This window comes from Dermochelys coriacea, chromosome 6 (assembly GCF_009764565.3).
Source record: "Dermochelys coriacea isolate rDerCor1 chromosome 6, rDerCor1.pri.v4, whole genome shotgun sequence".
Taxonomy (NCBI): domain Eukaryota; kingdom Metazoa; phylum Chordata; order Testudines; family Dermochelyidae; genus Dermochelys; species Dermochelys coriacea.
Genome location: NC_050073.1, coordinates 21269309 through 21292598, shown reverse-complemented (window position 1 = coordinate 21292598; position 23290 = coordinate 21269309). Strand labels below are relative to the sequence as shown.

Here is a 23290-nt window from a genome sequence, read left to right as displayed (position 1 = left end):
ATATAAGATGCATGAATGATTTTAAAAGAAAATACACCTGGGTAAGTGAAGGAAATTAAAAATACAAAAGAAAAAAAAAGAAGGTAGAGCTGGTTTAAATTTTGCAAGATTTTTTTAAATTTTTCCCCAAAAAACCTTTTGGGAGAATTATGGACATTTTTTATTTTCAATGGAAAATAACTGAAAAATGTAGCCATCTGGGTTTTAGTCTCTTGGTGTTAGTCTTCTTTGTGTTTCTTCATAAGTCATGTCTTCTTTTTGTCATGTTGAGTTATCATTGTTCATCATCAGATTTGGAGGAGTGGATAGGATGAGTTATATGGTAGGATTCTTTTGACAGTTTAAGGGTTTTTTTATTATTTTGAATTTGGAAAACTTCCAATTGTGACGTAGAAAATGTTCAATTTTTTGAAGAAAAAGAAAAAAGAAAGCAAATTATCAGTGAGAAATAAAATTTCTCTATTATGAAAACAAATGCTTTCAAAACTGTTAAGAACTCTTTTTTCAACAGGTGAGTGATGTTTACACCTGGCTCTACTAATTAAATAAAGGCACTTGAGCAGGTGGGGAGAAAGAGAAAGTGAGAGATTTTATAAAGCTTTAAAACCAGGCTTTAGTATTACTATCCACCTAAGGAGGCTCACATATACCCAGCTGTAGGGGAGCAAAATATTCAGTGACTGTTTATTGTATGCAGGACTAATCTTTATTAGTCCTCCTGTTGGCATATTCAACACATCTGAAGAACTAAGGGAGGGTAAACCTCAAAAAGTTTAGAGATTTTGCAATACAAGAAGAAAGAAGGGTTTGTGTTTGAGATCCTGAGTTGGGACTCAGAACTGGCTTCAGTTCCTTCTGTGTGACAGATTTCCTGTGCAAAATTGGGCAAGCTACTTAAGCTTTCTGTGCCTCAATTCTGTATCTCTAAAATAGGAATAATATTTCACTTCTCCCAGTCTTTGTCTGCCTTGTCCTCTAGATTGGAAACATTTTTAGGGTAGGAACTTTCTTACTGTGCTTGTAAAATGTCTAGCACAATTGGGTCCTGAGCTGAATTGGGGTCTCTATGTGCTCCTGTCATACAAATAAGAGTTTCCATTTGGAAAAGAACCCAAAAGTTTGGGATATTGTCAACATCTTATCTGAACTAGATAAATCTCTTATGCCTGCAAACTTGGGCTGGGAACACGTTTTCTTAGGTGCTCACAATGCTTCCTGTTTCTGGCTTGGCCAGAAATAGCTGAAACAGCTTTTCTTCTTCCACTCTTCCCTGCAATCAAGGAGTACAGAAATAAATAGTATTTCAAATTTGGGGTAAAGATTCAGTTTTATTTCTGACTTCAGTTTTTATTGCTTAAACCACTCTTACTCTGTTGCTAAGTCTTGCCCTGGAAAGGAGGTATATTACCAGTAGTGTGCTGAGGCCAGGTTGACTAGTTGTGGCTGGGATGGACTTACAGCTTTTCCAGTCAGTCCTAATAAAACATCATGAATATATGATCCCATAATGAGCAGTAGACAGAAACCTGGTGGGAGTTTATAGATGGACCTTCTTGCTCTCTTATAATTCAGTTAGGGCCATTTCAGATGGATTTGAAACTATCATCTCTGATAAGAGTGGTAAAAAAAGAGACAACCCAGGGAGCCTATAAAAGATGCTATTTGCGGGCCATAAACCTCCACAGACATACCCCTGCCTCAGTGTTTGGGAATTCACATAAGACACATACGAAAAAGGGATGGATCAGTTTCTCTACTGGTGTACATGAATCTAGCCCAATTACATCAGCAGAGAATGGGGTCTAAGATCTGTTTTTGGTGGCAGTGAATAAAAAGATCACAAGTAAAAGATGGTTGGGTTGGCATATTCCCTCTACACTGGAACCTACCATAGCATGAGAGGACTAACCCTGTAAGGCATCGGGAACCCGTGACTCCCATTGAAACCAATGAGAGTTGAAGGTACTCAGCTCCTTGCAGTAGGCACTTGTGAGATCTGGACTTCTGCCTCCAGTAGAGGCCAGGGTTTCATTAAGTGGGTCTCAAGGCTCTAGAAGAAGCTTCTTTATTATGAAACAACACACGAAAACAATAGAATTCATAATGCCCATAGCAAAAACCTAGGCTCAACCTTAGTAATACAAGAAATACACTCTTTTGGTTAGCTACTGTAGGGAGTCTAAACTGGGGGAACCTCAACTGCAAAGGTGACGTGCCTCAATCTGCATCCAGAAGAAAAGGCATGAGTCACTTGGGGCTTCATTCAACCCCAGCTGAAGTCAATGGGAAACTTTCCATTGACATCAATGGGCAAGAGATCAGGCCCTACTTACAACAATGTCTATGACTGCTCTGCCACCTGAATTATTTGGATCCTGTTTTTCAGTGGAACAGCTCCAGTGCCTGACTACACTTACTGCCAAATTCAGAACCTTGAAAAGAGGCTGGACCCAGACTGAGGTTTGCAGAGCCAGGTTGCTCTAGTTGTCCCCAATAAGAGCTGTTCTGCTAGTCCTTGAAGGAGTGTTACAATGGGGATCAGGTGGTGGGAGTCCCATTGTTCCTCGGTGGTCTTAAGGAGAAGATTGCTGCTTTTTAACTCTGCTCTCCTTCCAGTCTCCACGGTTCATCGGTAGACGGCAGAGCCTCATCGAAGATGCCAGGAAGGAGAGAGAAGCTGCAGCTGCTGCTGCCGCCGCCACTGATGCTGCAGAGGCCACAGAAACGATTGTCTTTGAGGAGAAGGATGGGAAGGCCATGTTGAACCTTTTCTTCATGCTTAAGGGAGCGAAGACTTCATCGCTTTCCCATGCGCTTAAAGTGTTTGAGGTGAGCGGCTAACTTCCCGTACTGCACTCAATGAACACCGCGTTTGATGTGGGTGGAAGGTCTGTTACTGTAGTATGGGCGGGGGGAGACACGGACACTGCCAACTCACCAGAATTCAACTGGATAAGGGTCTAATTTAAGACCTCCCTAGTATGAATTATTGATTTAATTCTTCAGGGCTTAAATGGATGAATTCAAATATCAATGGTTACATTAACTTAAGTAGTACACTCTATTCATTTACTGGTGTCTCTCTCACACTCTTCCCCAGGGAGACCAGTACAAATGAGACAGACCCCTTGCCTGACAATGCTCTGGTTGTAACTCCAGGCTCTGGGTTTGCCTTTGATTGAACATTGCCCAGAGTGGGCCAGTACCCAGCACAACTAAAATATAAACAACTGTGGATTAAATATAAATATAAATATAAACACCTGTGGATTTGTATTCACCTCCGATTCTCATGGGGTCCTCTAATGACCCACATGCTGCACTGTTGTCCATCTTTATGACAATCCCTGAAACACTTCAGAGATTGCAGGGTTTAGACAGCGATTGTAAATGAATCATGCAGCTCCCTCACATAGCCTCAGTCACCCCCTCGCTCAAGGCTCTGCCCATCTCTAATTATATCCCCACTAAACTTCAGTCAAAGTGACTGGACCAACTTCAGCCTGGGCATAAATCAACATAGTGCCCATTGATGTCAATGATACCTAATTACCTCAGGGATGAATTTGGTCCATAAACTTTCAAATGTTGCATTGATTTCCTTCATCACTGCATTCTGAATATGCCCATGACCAGAAGCATTTCTTACCACTGTATACAATTGCACAGGGAGATGGTAATTAATTGGGCTTTCCCAGTCAAAAGTAGCATTATCTATGACATTGGTACCATTGGAAACTCACATAGGTAAATGCTGCTTATTTAGCCAGTAGTCAAAGATAATGATTGGAATTTATATAGAACCTTTCATGCAGAAATTTTAAAAAGCAGATTACAAATCATGAGCCTGAGTCTCTTCATTTATATAGGTTTAATTCCATTGTCTTCTGTGGTGTGAATGAGAGGAGAATTAAGTCATATGTGCATGTATGTGTGTGCGTTAACACCTTAGTCCCCAGTGAAATGCAGCCACTTCTGGGGGTGAAACCTGACCATCATTAACAATAGACAGCAACACTACAAACCAGTTGAGGACAGGTAGAAAAGAAAAAATATTCAGTTGAAATTGCATGTGTGTGTTGGGGGGGAGTTTAGTTAGTAATTACCCAAACTGAAATTTGATCAGGACACCTCTTCTAATCTTATGGAAAGCATCTTGGGATCTTTAATGACCACAAGCGGCCTTGTATCTCTTGTGAAAGGATGGATGGAAGCAGGATAGAAATGTATCAACTAACAGTATTTAATCCTGGGTTCCTGTAGCATATTGCCTTTGCAGTGGGATCTGTGGACCAGAAGCATCCATAAGGCAAGCATTTGAGAGCCCTGTTGGTCTTGGTCACAGTTGCTGTCTCTTTCCAGAAAGTTTGCAGCTGTCAGAAAAGGTTCAGAAGTGCATCAACAACAGATTTCAAATACAATTTACAACTTCTCTGGCATGAGATGCCACGTGATTCTCATCCTGTGAATTTTATAGTGTCCTGCACTTAGTAGATGTGGGTGGTATTTATTTTACACTCTGTGTGTGTGTGTGTGTAAAAAATATATTCCAAAGCAGCAGAGAACAATTTAAAAAGTCAGGCAAGAGCTCAGGGTGGCTTTTATTCAAATGGCACCTGCTTCTTCTTGGGGCAATTTACTCATTGCATGAGAAGCTCTCTCAGCAGAAGGGCTCTCTCAGCTTGACACAGAGAGCCACAAGCGTGTCAAGTTACAACTGGGGAAGATTCATTTCTCAGATCCCTCTGGCAATGCTGGTACAAGATATGAAAACAGACGGGTGTAATGACATTTGCCTCATCATGAAACAGGCTGCAGGGAGGCTGGTTTCACTCTGCTGTATGAGTTACATGCAGCCAACGCATAGGTAATGCAATCAGAGCTGTCAGATTAATGCTAAGGTATTGATTATTGGGGGACAATGTAATAGAGAGGTGGGTAGGTACATTCAAAAACATGGTCCTAAATTGAATTTATCGGTGACATTCCCTCCGTTCCTTCTCCTCATTCTGCCTCTGATTAACTAAAAATCACACCTCTTCCTCTACTGAAGAGCTCAGAGATTCAGAAAAGGCTGGGTCATCGCCCAGAGAAGTCGGTTTGCAAGGGCCAGATTTCCCTGCACCAGGGAAAACATCCAGGAAGCTGTCAGAACCTTCCTGTGGATGCAAAGGGCCAATCCCCCTTCTCCACTCTTTATCTCTGAGTGAATTAAGTGCTGGTGAAAGATGCCAAATGGATATCCCTGAAGACAAAGCAGCGCTCAGGTTCAGCATTGGCAGCTGCAGAGCAAGCTTCCCATAGCATCCCTCTACCCCAAAAGGACCTTCGCCCTAGCTGGAGGGACCACCTCTCAGACTGATATTATTTCAGTAGTCATTCCCCACTGAGATGCCAGGTGTGGGAGTGAGCTAGATGACATCAACATCTGTCCGCAGGACTGAGGCCACCAAATTCATTTCACATAGGTCATTCAACAGCAATCAGATTAACTCTCAGTTGTTACCAATCTGAGGCCTGCCTCTATTCTGTGACCTAGAAGTGAAATCCTCTTGCTATTGGCACCAGCCTTCCCAGAGCCAACCCATCTGCTTCCAGCTTTTCCCACGGAGTGGGACATAGGCATATCTATCTATCTCTCCTTTTTCCTTCTGTCTAATCAGAGTCTGGTTTAGCTGGTCAATCTTGTCTTTTTTGCCCCATTGTTGTAAGCCCGATGCCAACTCTGTCCACATATTTATTCAAGTGACACCATCATAGGACCTAGTCACATTAGCCACGCCATCAGGGGCTTGTTCACCTGCACATCTACCAATGTGATATATGCCATCATGTGCCAGCAATGCCCCTCTGCCATGTACATTGGCCAAACCGGACAGTCTCTACGCAAAAGAATAAATGGATACAAATCTGACATCAGGAATCATAACATTCAAAAACCGATAGGAGAACACTTACTATATGTTCCATTCTATGCATCTGATGAAGTGGGCTGTAGCCCACGAAAGCTTATGCTCTAATACACTTGTTAGTCTCTAAGGTGCCACAAGTACTCCTGTTCTTTTTGAGATCAGAAAGGCAGCTAAAAGCAATGCCCCAGACAGCCAGATGTTGGTACAAGTTTCCCAGGTCTTGAAATGGCTAATAAGACCATGTGCGGTGCTTGTTTTTTGCCTCCTCAGTAAAGACACAAGATTAAACATCAGAGACAGAAGCTGCATTTTCTATCTTTGCTGTTTTTTTCTCCCCCCTTTTATTTGTGTTCATTTTGTTTTTTCTGAAAGGAAGCAGGATCAGACTTTGACAACTAAAGCAATAATAACTAACTTCTGCTCTTTTCCTCAGGACAGACATTGCTACCAATAATAGCATCTAAACAACTGTCAAAGAAGAGTTGTTTTTTTCCTTCCAAAGATTCACTACTTCTAAAGGGAAAGGGAACAATGGATGTTACAATAAAAGCCTTACTTAATACTTTACATTTCTGATACTTTACCTCTTTTTCTTTCTTTTCTATATCTTTAATAAAATATTTTTTTAAAATTAATAAAGTGTTCATCATGGTGAGGTCTCTGTATACATTTAAACCTGTTTAATGTTGGAGAGTTCCAGGGTCATTTTAACACTTTTAACTCTTTGGGCTCCTTTATTCCATCTAAATTAGTCATTTCAGCACATGCACTAAAATGAAGCCTGTTTTCCTATATCCAAATGCTTGGGGAATAGGCAAAAAATGTGATAGCTTGAGTTAAAATTCTAGTTTGCACCTGCATTCAGTTAGTCTGGAGACAGCAGAGAAAATGGGCCACTTGAGTGCTGCTAGTGAGAAACTGACTAATTTATAAGCTAGTTAAACTCTGTTAAGATGTCTGACTTTTGGGGCACTCTCTTTCATGTTTAATAAAAGAATTAGAATGATGGGACAGATCTGCACCTAGTGTAACTCATCTTAGGTCCATTTAGCTTCAATGGAGTTATGCCAGTTTGTACCTGTTGTTGGGGATCTCTTAGTGGGTGCTTTGTGATTCTCCAGTACCCAAAGCACTCAGCAGCACTCCTAGCTCTCTCACTGAGATTGGAGGGTAGGGCATGAGGCCAAGCTCCAATTCTTCTAAAAAAGTAAGATGTTCCAATGGCAGCATGAGCACTGGCTGATCTCCTGTGATGCTGCTGCCTTCCCTTTGTTGGGTAACAAAGATAACAGGAGCCAAAGGAGGAATTTTTCCATTTATTTATGATTTCATAATTGTCTAGTAATTAACTCCAAATGGAGCTGAAGGAAGTTAATTATTAGATCTTCCATGTATCAGGAGTCAAGTTATTGGAAGGGAAGCTAAACCAATCACAATGCTCTGTGAGCCAGCCCAATGGCCAACCAGTATCACAACCTGTTAACATGCTGGAGATTAGAGTGAGACTATTGCTTCCAGGCTCAGAGGGGATGGGAAGACAGTGGAAGTAGCATGCAGACGTGCTGGCTCGTATGGGTGGTGAGAAAGGACAGAGGTGGAGGTTCTTCATATTACTCTTGAGAGATGCCGGTAGCTTTTTTAACAATAGTCTGTGAAGGAATTTCCTTGACTGAGATTTCGTAGCTGTGGTATAAGATCCTTAAGGAATTCAGAGGAGTTGGGTGTAACATATGAAAAACTGACTGTGTGTTGGAAAGAGAGAGCCACTCAGTGCGTTTGACCCGGTAGCTCTTTCAGAGAGAAAAGACGACTCATAAATGATGCATAGCATTGTCAGTGTCTTCACTGTCTTTATTTCAGCACCTTGGCCAGTGCACAGGACAGACACTGCCTGGTAAATGAAAGCTAGCTCCTCACTTCCCGTTTTGCTTCCTTTTGAGTAACACTGGCTGAATTCCATGCCCATAATAGGCATTTGAGAGATAGGAAGTGTACTGGTGGGATGTCACTTCCTTATGTGTACTGCAGCTGTTCAACATAAGTAATAAGGTTCTGCAACTACAACATGTGCAGGCATTTGTTTGCGCACTCTGAGCCGAGAACTTGTGCTTCTTGACTGACTTTGGTGCCTCATCATTTGGTAACAATTAGAACAGTTTGAGGAGGGCAATATTCCATCTAGAGGAAATGATGCCATTTAGAAATTACTTTTTACCCGAGTTAGAGTGAAAAGCCAAAATACTGAAAAAGTTCATTAAAAAATTCTAAAAATTTCAAATAGGAAAGGCTAATTTTTGACATTTTAAATTGAAGCAAAATTTTTGTTTCAAATCACCATTTCAAAATGAGACATTTTGTTTCAAAATAATTTTTCTCATTTTGATTCTCCCAATTGGAGAATTGAAAAATATGTCACCATGGTTCACATTTTATTGCAAAGTTCACAAAATTTTTGACATTACAAAATGCGGTTTAATCTTGCAGAAAATGTCCATTACAATTTAATGGCATTTTGTAATAGGAAAATGTTTCCATCATAGAATTTCAACCTACTCACGTTCAGTATACAAAAGGGATGGAATTAACAGGAAAGTGTCCTGTTCTAGTTTCAGGAGTTCCCAGCTCAGGATCAGAGATACCCATGTTCCTACCCCACAGGCATCCTGGAAAGAGTTTGTGTTTCTGGACTTCTTTTCCACTTTAATGTCACCCACTGGAATGTTTGCAATGCAATGTTATCAGAGCCTGTATTTTTACATTATATCTTTCCCCTCTTCCACCCTCTAAAGACATTCGAAGCTAAAATTTACCACCTGGAGACAAGGCCCAGCAGGAAGCCTCGGGCCGGGACCACTGAGCTGGAATATTTTGTACGGTGTGAAGTCCATAGCTCCGATGTCAGCACTCTCATGAGCTCCATCAAAAGGGTGTCAGAAGATGTGAGGAGCACTAAGGAAGACAAATGTAAGGAACTTGCAGCTGTTTTATTTTTTTCCCCAAGTCTAACATGAAGATTGAGCTTTAGAAACCATGGCACAGGGATTTCAGCACTCACATGCCAGGGATCTGAATAGACTAGACTAGACCAGAATACTCCTCCCAGCAAGCTCCTCAGATCCCATCTTTTCTCTCTCACCTTCACCCCTTTCAAGAGGTGTCGGATTCCTTCTTCCAGGTCCGAATTGGCAGGGCCCAATTCTCCCTAGAAGGAGAATACAGAGCTCTCACTTTGATATGGGGAATGGAGTTACATATGGAGTTACAACAGGATTAGAAATGTAATACCCAACACCTAGCACTGTACAGCTTCCACCCTGCGTATTCTAGCCAGTTGTATGTTTTACATTTCTGACCTTTCTATCCATGTGTCAGTAACCCCACGTGTGTTTGGAGGGTGCTCTTTCTACACCAGAGAGACACTAATGACCAATTGCTTGTCTCTAAGGACTAGTAAAATGAATCCTTTCTAGTATAGCAAGAATTCTACTTTGATACAGCACTAAGATCAGAGGATGTCTCTCTTCCTCTCAGCTTTGATTCCAGGAGCAGCCATTAGGTGGGTGGTAAGGTAAGGTAGCCCTGGAAGTTCATCAGGAAAAGTCACTAAGAGCTTTAATTTTTTTCCTGGTGAGATGCCAGCACTCCAAGAATTGGTAAGTGATTTAAACAGGATATTGGCTCAGCCTTTATATTTGGACTAGACAGGGAACAACTCTGGCTAAATATGTCCAACAGATACAAAGAGAAAGGAAAGCAGAAGATGGGATGATGGGAAAGTGATCAGTCATGGGGACTTTCCTTACTATACCTGGCATCAAAAGATCATATGCCTTGGGTCCTGGGTATCACTCTGTTAATCTGGGGCCATTATTATCTCCCTGCATTCCTTGTAATTCCATCCCTTCAGTGTTAGCTGATCAGTGCTGCATGATCTCTCTCTGACCTAGCGATGCAGGTGAATAGCCTGGTCCAAGTCATTGGATGATTGTTCCCTATGTACATAAAAGCCTGGAAAGGCTGGTAAAATGGATTTATTCCTTTACCACATAATTCTTGATGTACCAGAGCTTCGTCAACAGAAGCAGTGAGAAGTGTGTGGGGGTCATGCAGGATCCTAGGTGTCTTACCATGTATTATTTTACCCTTGGGAGGGTGAAGCTGCTAAGAGCGAAAGCCAGTTTTTTTCCAAGTAGTTTCCTTGTGTCAGAAACTGTCATTGTGCTGGGAGGTTGAAAGGGAAGTCATGTTTGCTCATGTGATGGAGGTCAGTTTATTATATCTGGCTGTGGGATAGGTGTACCATACGACGGGCTCATGGGCAGTCATGGAGCATAGTCACTGAAGCACAGCGGTGTCATGTGCAATTAAATAATTTGGAATTGACGTGGTCATGTGTTTATGCATGTGCCAAATCAGGTCATGTGTGTGCTATGACCGTATCTCCTCCACTTGGCATGAGATATACTTAGCTTAACGTTCACTTCTATGGTCTTATTTCTCTTTACAGTTTACTGGTTTCCAAGAAAAATCTCTGAACTGGACAAGTGTCACCACTTGGTCACCAAGTTTGACCCAGACTTGGATTTGGATCACCCAGTGAGTTGGTGCATTCAGAAATCCTCAATTTCCAGCCACGTGTCTTCCAACAGAAACAGAGAAATGGAAAGCCCCTGTGATTAGAACTAGTTGGGAATTTTTTGACAAAATGTTTTTCCATCAGAAAATGTTGATGGAAAACCAAAAAACTGTTTTCAGGAAAGGATCCATTTGGAGTAATCTTTCATTTTAAAAAAAATGTTTGAAAAGAGTTTCAAAATTGTTGAAATGTCCCATTTTGACATTTTGAAGATAAGAAATTTGGGACGGGGTGCTTGTTTGTTTGTTCAAAAGGACTTTTCAGTTTGAAATTTAAGCTAATTATAGCGGGGGCTTAAAATACAAAAGGATAAAAATCAAAAAGGAACTGTTTTGATAGACTTGAACCAAAACTTTTGTGGGATAGTCAGCGCATGAATATTTTTGAGATTCTGACTGTTCATCCAAATTGGGAAAGGAAAAGCTTTTCAAAATGTCAAACATTTTCCTAGGATGGGAAAACCATTTCTGGCCTAGCACTACCTCTAATCCCACCTTGTCTATCTCCCTGTAGCCAGTACAGGTTTAGTTCCTGCAGGATATTGTATTCCTCACTGCTTTGTCTAGTCTAGTTTGATCAAGAGATGGGGCTTCTACTATGTTCCTAAGGAGATTATTCCCCAGTCCAAAAGATCTCACTTCTGAGGAAATTTTCATGGCTATCCAGCCTAAATTTTAACTGGTTCTGTTTCAGAATCTGTTTCCCAGAGACAGAGTAAAGATACCTTGTGTTTGGCTTGAAGGACTTGGCTTCTCAGAAAATTAACAGACAGGACATATACTGTATTGGAGCAGGGCCCAATTCTCCCTAGAAGGGGAATATAGAGCTCTCACTTCGATATGGGGAATGGAGTTACCTATGGGTATGAAAGGAGGGGTCTCTGTTGTAATGAGGGGCAATTGCTAACTGTTAATGTGTGGGTGTGTATATTTCCCCCAACGTAGGGCCTATGTAAGTAACAACGTAAGTGTGTGTGGTAGTGCAGGAAATGAGAGAACTTTCCTATATGAAATGTTAACTAACTTAAATGCTTGTTCTCTGTTCCCTTTTGCCACAGGGATTCTCTGACCAAGCATACCGGCAGCGAAGAAAAATGATAGCGGAAATTGCCTTCCACTATAAGCAGTAAGACACTTTCCAAACATATGTGCAGGAGCAGTTTCATAGCACAGTGCCACCTGCTGGGAACTCATTAAGCTACTTCCATAAATCTGTCAATTTATCTTCTCTGTCTATTATTTTGCCCTTCCATTCTCCCGTTCCCTTTCTTTTCTCAGTTCCTCTGCTCTCTGCACTCATTTCAGCTTCCTCCCATGTTTAAAAATCTGCATGTTCATTAATTCATAGATGTTAAGGCCAGAACAGACTTGCTGCATAACACAGGCCATAGAACTTCATGCAGTAATTTCTGCAGTAATTTCTGCATCGAGCCCATAACTTTAGTCCAAGCTAGAGCATCTCTTTTAGAAAGATATCCAGTCTTGATTTAAAGACTTCAAGTAATGGAGAAACCACCACATCCCGAGGTAAATTGATCCAATGGTTAATTACTCTCACTGTTAAAAATGTGTGTTTTATTTCTAGATTGAATTTGTCTAGCTTTAGCTTTCAACCACTGGATCTTGTTATATCTTTTTCTGCTAGATTAAAGAACCACCTACTATCAGAACTCCCGTCCCCATAAAGGTACTTATAAACTGCAAACCGGTCACCTCTAAACTTTCTCTTGGATAAGCTAAATAGACTGAGCTTCTTAATTAGTTCATTATAAGGTATGTTTTCCAGACTTCAAATCACTCTTGTAGTTCTTTTCTAAACCCTTTCCAATTTTTCAACCTTCTTTCTGAAGTATGAATACCAGGATTAGACACAGTATTCCAGCAATGGTTTCACTAATGCTGGATACAGATGTACCTTCCCTGTCCCTACTTAATATTCCTCTACTTATGCATCCAAGGAATGCATTCCCCACCCCACCTCAGCCCACCCACTTAGTTACAGCATTGAACTTGGAGCTCACCTTACCAAGCAATCCAGACTGGTCTTTATAACTGACTTGACCACATCATTATTTTTTATCACTCCTCCAATTTTTGTGTCATCTACAAATTTTATCAGCAATAATTTTGTATTTTCTTCCAAATCATTGACAAAGATATTGAATCCCATGGGGCAAAGAACAGATCCCTTGGGGGACCCCACTTCCCCTAACAAGATGATGATTCCCCATTTACAATTACCTTTTAATCCATCAGTTAACCATTTAACTTTAATAATTGCTGTTTAACACCCTCCCTAGTTATTGATGGAATAGAAAGTATTTCATTATCACTGTAAGGCATGAATGCATCATCTTGCTTCTTTCCAAATACAGAGCAAAATTATTTATGGAATACTTCTGCCTTTTCTACATCATAATTGACAATTTTATCATCCTTATCTATCACCAGATCTATCCCAATGTTAGGATTTTGTTTGTTTTAGTATATTTAAGGACAATAAGAAGGAAATTTTTACCTCTACTGGCCATACATTTTCCATTGATACCTTGAACTTCCCTTATCAATCATCTGCATTTCCTAACTGTGCATTTGTATTCATTGCTATCAACTTCCCCATTGTCCGTGTGTGTATATATATATATATATATATAAAAGAAAAGTAGTAATTATATTCTATTCTATATATATATTGCTACTTTTCTTTTTCCTTTTCACCAGGATGTATTTTTAACAAAAAAAGACTTCTTATGGAATTGTGGGCACTCACATTTTGATATTTAAAATTTTCCTCCCCTCCCACTCAGTTTTACTCATAATTGTCAGCTTTGGGGAATTGTCCGTTTTAAAGCACCAAGTGTGTGTGTCTGTGTCTATACAGTTCTTGTGATTTATCACTTAGAACATTGATCCATAATCATTCCTGTTCCCGTCCTTCTGAATTGTCAGTAACTGAAGTAGCCAATAGTATCTTTAATGTTGTGTGTCACTCCCCCCCCTTCATGCGAAGCCTACCCTATGAGTGAGGGCTGTGATTCCCAGCTTGCATACACAGACTCACACTAGCTTGATGAGCGTTAGCATGAGTACAAACAGTAATGTGGCTGTGGTAGCATGGGCAATGGCAGCAGAGGCACACCTGAGCCCTGTGGGCATGTACTCAGCACCGCTCAGCCATGCTGCCATTGCCCATGCTCCCACAGCTACAACACTATTTACACTCTAGCTCTCATCCAGCCAGTGTGAGTCTGTGTGCACAAGCTGGGAATCACACCCCTAGCGCCAAGTGTAGACATTTACCCTGTCAAGGAAATAGAGGCTGTCCAGTGATTTTAACATTCTGGTCACGTGACTCCTCCCGACAGGTTTCAGTCATACCAGTCATCATTTTTTTTTCTATCAAATGAGCCTAAATTCCTCCTGTTTATTTCCCAGCTTTCTAGCATTGGTGTAAAGGCAATAGAAGAATTGCTTCTCCTTACGGTCCTTGATACCTTGATTCTTTACCTTCAAGCTATGTTGAGGCTCATATGTTTGGAGCATATGTGCAGGATTTCACTCTTTAGCAGCTATCGCAGTAGCTGCTAGTTTAAAGCCCTCCTAACCCTATGTTCAGTTCTAAGCCCCATGTCTCCAGGTCGACCCATGCTAGCCCTATGTCCATATACTAGCTGTGTCTCTAATTAGCCTTATGACCAGAGCTGGGCAACTAATAGCGTTTTCTGTTTTTGCTGGCAAGTCTGAAAAACTGAAGAAAAAAATAATTTCTGGTGGGCACAAAAATGAAATTTTTTGACAGGTTCAGTGAATCAAAATACTTGTAAAATGTTGTTTTGGTTGGCCCACCATAAAACATTTTGTTTTGCTTTTGAGCATTTATAATATATTTTTAAAAAATATATAAATAAAATTAAAGGAACCTTTGAAACAGAGTTTCCATTTTTCTAGAATTTTTTTAGCTTTCATTTTGACCAAAACAACAGAACAAGCTTGACAGAAATTCACTAAAAGTTTTGGTGTCACTGAATCTGCATTTTTGGCCGAAAAGAAGTTTTGATCCAAAAGTTTGGCCCAACTCTACTTATGACCCATATGTTTCCTACTAGACCTGTGCTAACCCTGTGCCCCATATGCTAGCCATGTGTTAGGTTTAAAGTTGTCTAATCCATATTATACTGTGTGGAGATATTGTGCATCGTAAACTTAGTGCTCTTTTCTCAAAGGGAGGAGGAGCTTTCTTAAGGTTGGGGCCCCAGAGTGTATAGCATGTTGTTACTGTGTTTCCCCATCTCCCATCGTCCCTAACCCCATGTTTGCCTTGCAGCGGGGAGCCAATCCCTAGAGTGGAGTACAGGGCAGATGAGATAGCTACCTGGTGAGTGTTGATTTAATGCAAAATCCTTTCTGACTCCATCCAGCTGAATTAGGAACCATGAAAGAAATAAAAGATTTTGTCTCATTGACCAGCTGTGGGGGAATGTGCCTTGGGCAAATACAGAAATCAGAAAACAGTAGTGCTTTTATACTGGGGCCAGTACTGGAAGTTGAGAACTGAATGCTTGTGGTGGAGTGTCTTAAAAATATATGTCACGAAGGTGTGGACATTTCCTAATCGCCTCTCTGTAAAGAGTTCTCACTGTCTGCAAGGGATTCCTTGGGAGCTAAGGGAATTCTAAGTGGGAGGGTCCAGGAGGCCCATCCCTAAAGAACAAGAACGTCAGTTGATGCTAATGTTTGTAACTCAGAGAAAGAGGTGCAGCGTGTGAGGAAATCTGACCCTGTTAGTCTCTAAAGTGCCACAAGTACTCCTTTTCTTTTGACCCTGTACTGACACTCTACTTGCAAACTGCTCAGTTACCTAACAAGGTCTAAAGGACATCCAAGACTCTTTAGTACTATAAATCAATTTCTGCAGCTCCTCCTCTCTAAGGGCTGTACTTAAAGTCCATTACAGTTCCACTTCTTGTTCTTTCCAGAGACTTCACTTAGGGTACGTCTAAACTTTTTTAAAACCTACAGCAGTGAGCCTCCAAGCCTAGGGACAGGGCCGGGTTTCAGAGCCTGAGCTCCAGCCTGAACCATGATATCTACACTGCTGCTTTTAGAGCCCCAGTGTGAGCCCCATGAGCCTGAGTCTGTAGACCTGGGCTCTGAGACTCACTACTGCAGGTTTCTGTTTGCCGTGTAGACTTACCCATGGTGGGAAAGACCACTAATGAGAAGATGACTTATCAGAGGAGCTGCTGATGTGTATTTCTGGATTGTCCATCTGCTGTCTCTCTTAACTGTCTATCACTAGTGTGACTTTTTTAAACAGATAAAGCCACTGGCACTGGATTTTTGTTCCCAGATAGAACGAACTCCCTTGATGCACCCTTTGCCTTGAGTTAGTTAACTCCAAATACAGGAATTGTCCCTGTGTAGGTACCCTCTGAATTCTCCACTCCCACAGTCAGCAAGAAGCATTTGGGTGGAGAGTGTGTGTATGCACATGTGCTCGAGCATGTGTGTGTAAACAGATACAAACTCAAGGGTTAAAAACAAAAACAGAAATAGGGAGAGGAACTCCAGCAGGATGTGTACTGGGTCTTGTCTGTCCTGATGAGAGGAGCGACAAAGGCCGGCAGGGCTAGATCCTGAATTCACACCCTCTCTCCCACCTGTTACTCTGAAGGAGGGAGGTTTACACCACACTGAAGAGTCTGTACCCGACTCATGCCTGCAAAGAGCACCTGGAAGCCTTTCACCTGCTAGAGAGATTCTGCGGCTACAGCGAGAACAACATTCCTCAACTGGAGGATGTCTCCCGCTTCCTGAAAGGTGGGTGTGGGTGCATTCCAGGGCCAGGAGTGGGATCACAGTGTCGTGAGTGTCAGCATGTAAATCCATGGAATGGCTGGGGTGCATTGCAAGGCAGAGTGTGAGTCTGGAGGAGGGAACTGGAGGTTAGGATAAAGAAGTACTTGCTATGGGGGCCGACAGCCTGAACTGGATTGTAGAGTAATACAAAGAGGGAGAGGTCTAGTGTGCTCCAGGAGTGGGGGGAGGGGGTTCATGCAAGAATGTGTACTCCTCTGGGGTGACTGGAGTGACTACAGAGAAAGGAAGGGAGCCAGAGAGCATTCTGGGCCCCAGTCTAAGAAGTCAGGATGGTGGCGGGAGTCAGTGCATTGAGGCATGGGCTTTCAGATCAGAAGTGCAAAGAAGAATTTGTGGGGAGGTCTAGAGTGGAAATGTGTGTTCCCAGCACAGGAGTGAGAATCAACTCAAGGAATGCAGGGGCTAGTGTGGGCTGGGACTAAGAGCCCAAGCACTGAACTCTTAGTGTATGGACTCCATTGTATCCAGTGGCGAATTTCAGCATTTGTCCAGTCACCATGTCCTCTTGGATTGCAGGGAATTTGCTACCTATTGCAAGTACAGATGCTAGGTCTGCCAAGGTAAAACTGAAGGCATTCACTTACAGTACTATAGCTTTTGCTGTAAGTGCTGATAATACTATCATGACTAATGAACACCCTGCCCTGAGACTCAGCTCAAAGGACTTTCACTATATAAGTAGGGCCCTACCAAATTCAGGGTCCATTTTGGTCAATTTCACTGTCATAGGATTTTAAAAATAGTAAATTTCATGATTTCATCCATTTAAATCTGAAATTTCATGGCATTGTAATTGTAAGGGTCCTGACCCAAAAAGGAGTTGTGTATATGTGTGTGTATGGGGGGGGCAGGGAGGGGGTCACAAATATATATGGTAGGGGAGGGGGTTATGGTAATGCTACTGTTATTTCTGCAATGCTGCAGGGGGTGGCATTGTCTTCAGAGCTGGGCAGCTGGAGAGCGGCGGCTGCTGGCCGGGATCCCAGCTCTGAAGGCAGAGCCGCTGCCAGCAGCAGCACAGAAGTAAGGATGGCCTGGTATGGTATTGCCACCCTTACTTCTGCACTGCTGCCTTCAGAGCTGGGCGCCCAGCCAACATTCGCCACTCCAGACACGTGGCTCTGAAGGCAGCACAGAAGTAAGGGTGGCAATACCACAACCCCCCTCAAATAACCTTGTGAACCCCCTGCAACTCCCTTTTGGGCAGTACCCCCAATTTGAGAAATGCTGGTCTCCCCCATGAAATCTGTATAGAATAGGGTAAAAGCACACAAAAGATCAGATTTCACAGGGGGAGATCAGATTTCACCATCTGTGACACGTTTTTCATGGCCCTGAATTTGGTAGGGCCCTCTAGATAAGTGGTTGTTTGGATTATTTCAGAGAGAACTGGGTTCCAGCTCCGACCTGTGGCTGGCCTGCTGTCTGCACGTGACTTTCTATCCAGCTTGGCTTTCAGGGTATTCCAGTGCACACAGTACATCCGCCATGCATCCTCACCCATGCATTCCCCAGAGCCGTGAGTATTGCCGGGTACAATGCAAAATCCTCCCTATCCTCACACTGCTCCTGACACAGTGTATAGCCAGGAAATGGGATTCAACCCTCTAGCAATGACTAATCCATCCTTCCTCTTTTCTTTCCAATGGAAGGGACTGTTGTCACGAACTTCTGGGGCATGTACCGATGCTGGCCGACAGGACTTTCGCACAGTTCTCCCAGGTAATTAGGGCAGGTTGTTCCTTGCACTGAAAGCCCAGCAATGGGTCCTGATGCTCAGAAGCCATTTTAGGGAATGGTGTGAGAACTCAAATCTATTCCAATCCCAATTTCTCCCACCAGGGATTACTTAGGGATCTATGTAGTTATGTTGGCTATAGGGGAGCTACTTCATTTTCAATTTTTCCCAGCAGTATGGTTGGGAATGGCATGGGAATAGTAGCTGTGTGGGAGCTTACTCCTAGCACTGCGTAGCAGGAGTTATTATAGGGCATGCTATAGGATCACGGACTAGAGCTGGACAGAATATCGACCACAGCAAACAATTTATCCAATGGATTTAGGCCTTCCCCCCCCCCACCAAATTATCCACAGATCAAACTTTGCATTTTATGAACTTATTCATTCTTGGTAACTGTTCCTCAAAGACATGGTGTATTTCAGTCCACAGGTTGTTTGTGCTCTCTCTACTTCAAGCTGTGCTTTTTACTCTTTGTTCATTTCTGATGGGTAACTGGCCACCTACATCATTACTAGTAGTAATATTTTTATTACTATTGACTAGGAGCCCTAGTCATGGACCAGGATCCTGTTGTGCTAGTTGCTATGCCAACACAGAACAAAAGAAGGTCCCTGCCCCAAAGAAGTTACAGACTAAATATGACAACAGGTGGATATAGACAGCTGGGGGAGTACAAGGAAACAATGAGACAGTATTGGTCAGCATGATAGACTGTGTTCTCAGTGCATCAGTAGCCAAACTGTTTTCACGTTTTTGGTCGGCATCATGGAAAAGGAAAGTTCTAAGGAGAGATTTCAAGGAAAATAATGAGGCAGCTTTACAGATGTTTATGGGGAGCTCTTCCCAAGCAGGAGGGTCAGCTTGGAACAAAGCATGAAGATCCTTGTTTGAAAATGTAACACATGGGTGACACAGGCTGACATTTGCTAATTGGAGGTGGAAGTTGACATCTTGATACTGAATGAGAGAGGATAGGGAGGTGGAGATAGGCCATCAAGGGCCTTGACTGTGAGGTGTGGTATCATTTCTGTTTACAGACAAAATGGCAAGACAGAGAGAAAGGAAGTATTATCCCTCTTCTATGGATCGGGGACCGAGGACCAAAAGATTAAGTGACTTGCCCAAGGAGTCTGTGGCAAACCAAGAAATAGAACCAGATCTCCTGAATCCCAGCCTGGTGATTTAACCACAAGATCATGCTTCTTCCCCCTGCACTCTCAGCCTCTGTAGCATGAAGTGCTAGAGGAAATGATACCAAAGCAGCTGCCACAGGCTGAGCTCAGAATTAGTGTAGTGCAACCCTGCTGCTGGTTTCTGAGCTGCTGACTAGGGGGTGGTGTGAGAAGTCCATAAAATGAGTGGTTTCAGAGTAGCAGCCATGTTACTCTGTATTCGCAAAAAGAAAAGGAGTACTTGTGGCACCTTAGAGACTAACAAATTTATTTGAGCATTAGCTTTCGTGAGCTACATCAGCGAGCTGTAGCTCACGAAAGCTTATGCTCAAATAAATTTGTTAGTCTCTAAGGTGCCACAAGTACTCCTTTTCTTTTTGCATAAAATGAGTGACATCTGAGCAGGCTAGAAGCCAAAGCCATTAGCAAAACTGACTGGTTTGAAATGGCTCTGGGTGCAAACCATGTCTACTCTTTAACCCTCTTCCTTCTCTTCCTAGGATATTGGCCTGGCATCATTGGGAGCCACTGAGGAAGAGATTGAAAAACTTGCAACGGTAAGTTTTCCTTTACTCTGAAGGGATCCCTGTTCCCGTAGCAGAACTGGTGAGCTCCTTCTTCTCCTTCGGTATTAGTGGCTGGGATGATTCAGGAGGATGTGGTTTAATTAGGAAATGGGACAGGTTTTCATGAGTTACATACAGGTTCGGTAGAGGCCTTAAGATCAGTCACTAATGTCCTGTCTCCAAATGTCCTCATAGTCTCTCCCCTCATGTTCTCTCAGTCCAATCAGCAGATGTGTCATCAGGGAGCCTCTGTTTGCTTGTTTCCCGCACAGCATGCTGCATTACACCACTGGAGATATGAGTGGAGAACACAGACTGTTCTGGTTCCCTTCTTAGGTGGCCTTCTCCAGAGCGTCACATGCCACCAATGAAACATGCAGTGCCTAGTCATGGTGCTCTGCAGTGTCTGTTGAAGCGCAGGCTGTGAATACAGCCTGCCTCACTCACAGGGATAGAGGTCAATTGCAAAAGGCCAAGGTTGATCAGAGCTCACCCGGACACACATTAAGTTTCATGGACAATGGCACTCACAGTTCTGTATCAACTGGCATCATGCGGTCAAAGATGTGGGACTTACTGCATAGTGTCGAAAGAAATCTTTGGAGCTGGGTTAAGTTATATCCCTTTCCTTTGAGCCTGCCTAACCAAGTTCAGCTTCAAGGCCCATTCACAAAGGTATTTTGTTGACGCTGAATACGCAGTGATATAACCAGATTATTTAGTACATTATCCAGAGAGATGCGTGAACCACACCGGAACTAGCTGGCCTTAAGCACCTGTAACACAAGCAACTGCTTGGCTCCCCATACTATTGGGGACCCCAATAAGACCATTAACTCGCTGTCTAACTCCCTCCAGCAGTGAAACCAAACAAGGTGGCACCATGCCCCTTGGATCTTCCAAAGTGGGGAGGGAGGGAACAGGCAACTCATGACCAGCTATGAAGGCGTGATTTATTCATGAGAAGGTCTCAATTAGTCAACGCAAGTCAGACATGACAGTGATGGGCACAGTATAGGCAGACAGGCTAGAGAGATGCAAGGTGTTCCAAAGCATATGAGTGATCTGATTGGGGTATGTGGCCAGTAACCTCTCTGGTTCCTTCCAAGCCCATCTAACAGCCCCGGGAAGGCTGTTCTCTGATCTGAACTGTCTGCGGGGAGGTGAAAGGAAAATAAAGAGGAGGGGGAGGAGGAGTGACTCTTTGCTTGTTTTTCTCTTGCCTTCGCAGCTCTATTGGTTTACAGTGGAGTTTGGGCTCTGCAAACAGAATGGAATAATCAAAGCTTATGGAGCTGGGCTCCTATCCTCCTATGGGGAGCTAATAGTAAGTCTCAATCTACCTTGTCCTTCTCTTCTCAGACACATTGCAGCAAAGGACCTCTTTTCCCTCTGCACACCTCCAGTTTCTTCAGCTAATCCACTTTCCGCATTTCTCTCTCTCTCTCATGTACACCAACTTCCTTCCCCTCCTTTAAGTATTGGCTTTTGTTCCTGCTTTCCTCAGCACTCCTTGTCGGAGGAGCCGGAGGTCCGGAACTTTGACCCAGATGCTGCCGCTGTGCAGCCTTATCAAGATCAGAACTACCAGCCAGTGTATTTTGTATCCGAAAGCTTCAGTGATGCCAAAGACAAACTCAGGTAGGATCCAGAATGGAAATGCCACCAGGGCAACTAAATACACACAGTTAATTATATCATGGCCTGACTTCCTCCTTGCATCATTCATAACAATACTTGGTACTTTAGTGGAAAGTCCCCATTTATGACCTCAAAGCACATTAGAAACCAGAATTAATTAGGCCTCACAAGGCTCTACAGGCAGGTAAGTATATTAGCCTCAGTTTTAGGTAGGGAAACTGAGGCACAATGAGGTTAAAGCAACTCTGCAAAGCTCACACAACAGGGCCAAGACCAACCCTCAGGAATTCTCACTCCCAGACCTCAAAGCACTAGGCCACAGTGCCCACCTGTCCAACCCTTAATCGTTCATAGGCATTAGACCTGTCAATTGCAGTGTGATGGAGGGTGGATCGAATGAGCTAAAGGAATGCATACTTCTATCTCTACTACCTGACTCCTATCAGAAGGGTCACAGAGTGACCAGCTCCACACTAAGTGGTGATATGGCACATCTGCCAGCCATGCCGTTATTACAGAGTATGGCAGAAACCAAACTCATGGCTGGTTGGGGATCCCAATGTCTGTGGCCCAATTTTTCCTGGGATCTTCAGGCTCATGTGCCCTATCCCTGCCACACTGTTGGCCGGCAGCTCTAACATACAGCTGCGTGAGTAGTGAGCACCCATGATGGGCAGGAGAATATGGCTGCAGTTTAGAAAGCGCTGCAGGACTTTATTCCTTCCTCTTTGGTGCTTTGAATAGTCTATTGGACTATGCAAAAAACTGAGTGTAAGTGTGTTCTCCTAGGCACAATCATTTTACTATTTAGTGTCAGGGGGAAATGTATATTCCTTTAGCCATTAGCAAAGAAAAGATGGGTTTTTTAATATTACACAATGTACAGGCCCAGGACATCTTGAAGGTGGAATGCTTCATTTTAAATAATGTGCTAAGAACTGGCCATTTTTAAGCCAGAATCTTAAGGGAACCCCTGAATATGTTAAAATACACCAGCATCACTTCCAGGACTTCGGGACTCAGTTACCAAGATGTAAGCGCTCTCAGGCTGCCCTCCTTAAGAAATGAGGTTTCTTTTCTTACTGCCAGATAATTAATTATTCATCTGCAGTTTTGAGAAACCCACTGTATTGCATGTGTGGACAAAGGATTGCTTAGAATGTCTCTCACTGGTGGAAGATACCCTAAGGCCTGATCCTATTGAAAGGCCATTGAGGTATTACACAAGAGTTGAACATGAGGTTACTTCACCAGTATTATTATTACCCTAGCAAATAGGAGCCTCACTTGTGGTGCTCAGGGATCACTCAGGCTCAGGTCCACAAAGGTTTTTAGGAGCCTAAGCATCAGGTCTGCAAGAGATCTGCTTTATTCTGTGCAGGTTCCAAATAGCCTTGCATAACAAGAGCTTCACAGTGCCCTGTCCATACTGTCTGGGAAGCTCAGCCCTGAAATGCACTCCCCAACATCACACCAGTTATGGAGTAGGACCCTATTGTGGTAGATGCTGAACAAAAAGATTTTACAATCTGGTAGCTATTTAGTTATCCATGAAGCCACCTACCAAGGGGATGTTGTGTTTCTATGCACCAAGAGAAGCAAGATCTCCAAGGAGTTCTGAGATATGGATCCTCAAAGGGCCCACATTTCTAATTATTAATATTTTCCCCCAAGATTCTTCCTATCCCAATTTGCAGCAGACCACTGCAGTTCCAATAAGACCACCATTGTCAGTAATGTTAA

General features: G+C 42.8%; 1 protein-coding gene across 1 annotated transcript in view; it reads left to right on the top strand.

Moving 5' to 3' along the window:
- The window catches only part of TH (tyrosine hydroxylase), a 33059-nt gene that overhangs the window by 5455 nt on the left and 4314 nt on the right, over positions 1–23290 (top strand). The window contains exons 2-12 of the mRNA XM_038405855.2: positions 2617–2829; positions 8702–8876; positions 10420–10508; positions 11606–11673; positions 14872–14922; positions 16222–16367; positions 17811–17946; positions 18080–18149; positions 19841–19897; positions 21138–21233; positions 21414–21547. Of these exons, the coding sequence (XP_038261783.1) occupies positions 2617–2829; positions 8702–8876; positions 10420–10508; positions 11606–11673; positions 14872–14922; positions 16222–16367; positions 17811–17946; positions 18080–18149; positions 19841–19897; positions 21138–21233; positions 21414–21547 (1235 nt within the window). The remainder of the gene's footprint in view (positions 1–2616; positions 2830–8701; positions 8877–10419; positions 10509–11605; positions 11674–14871; positions 14923–16221; positions 16368–17810; positions 17947–18079; positions 18150–19840; positions 19898–21137; positions 21234–21413; positions 21548–23290) is intronic.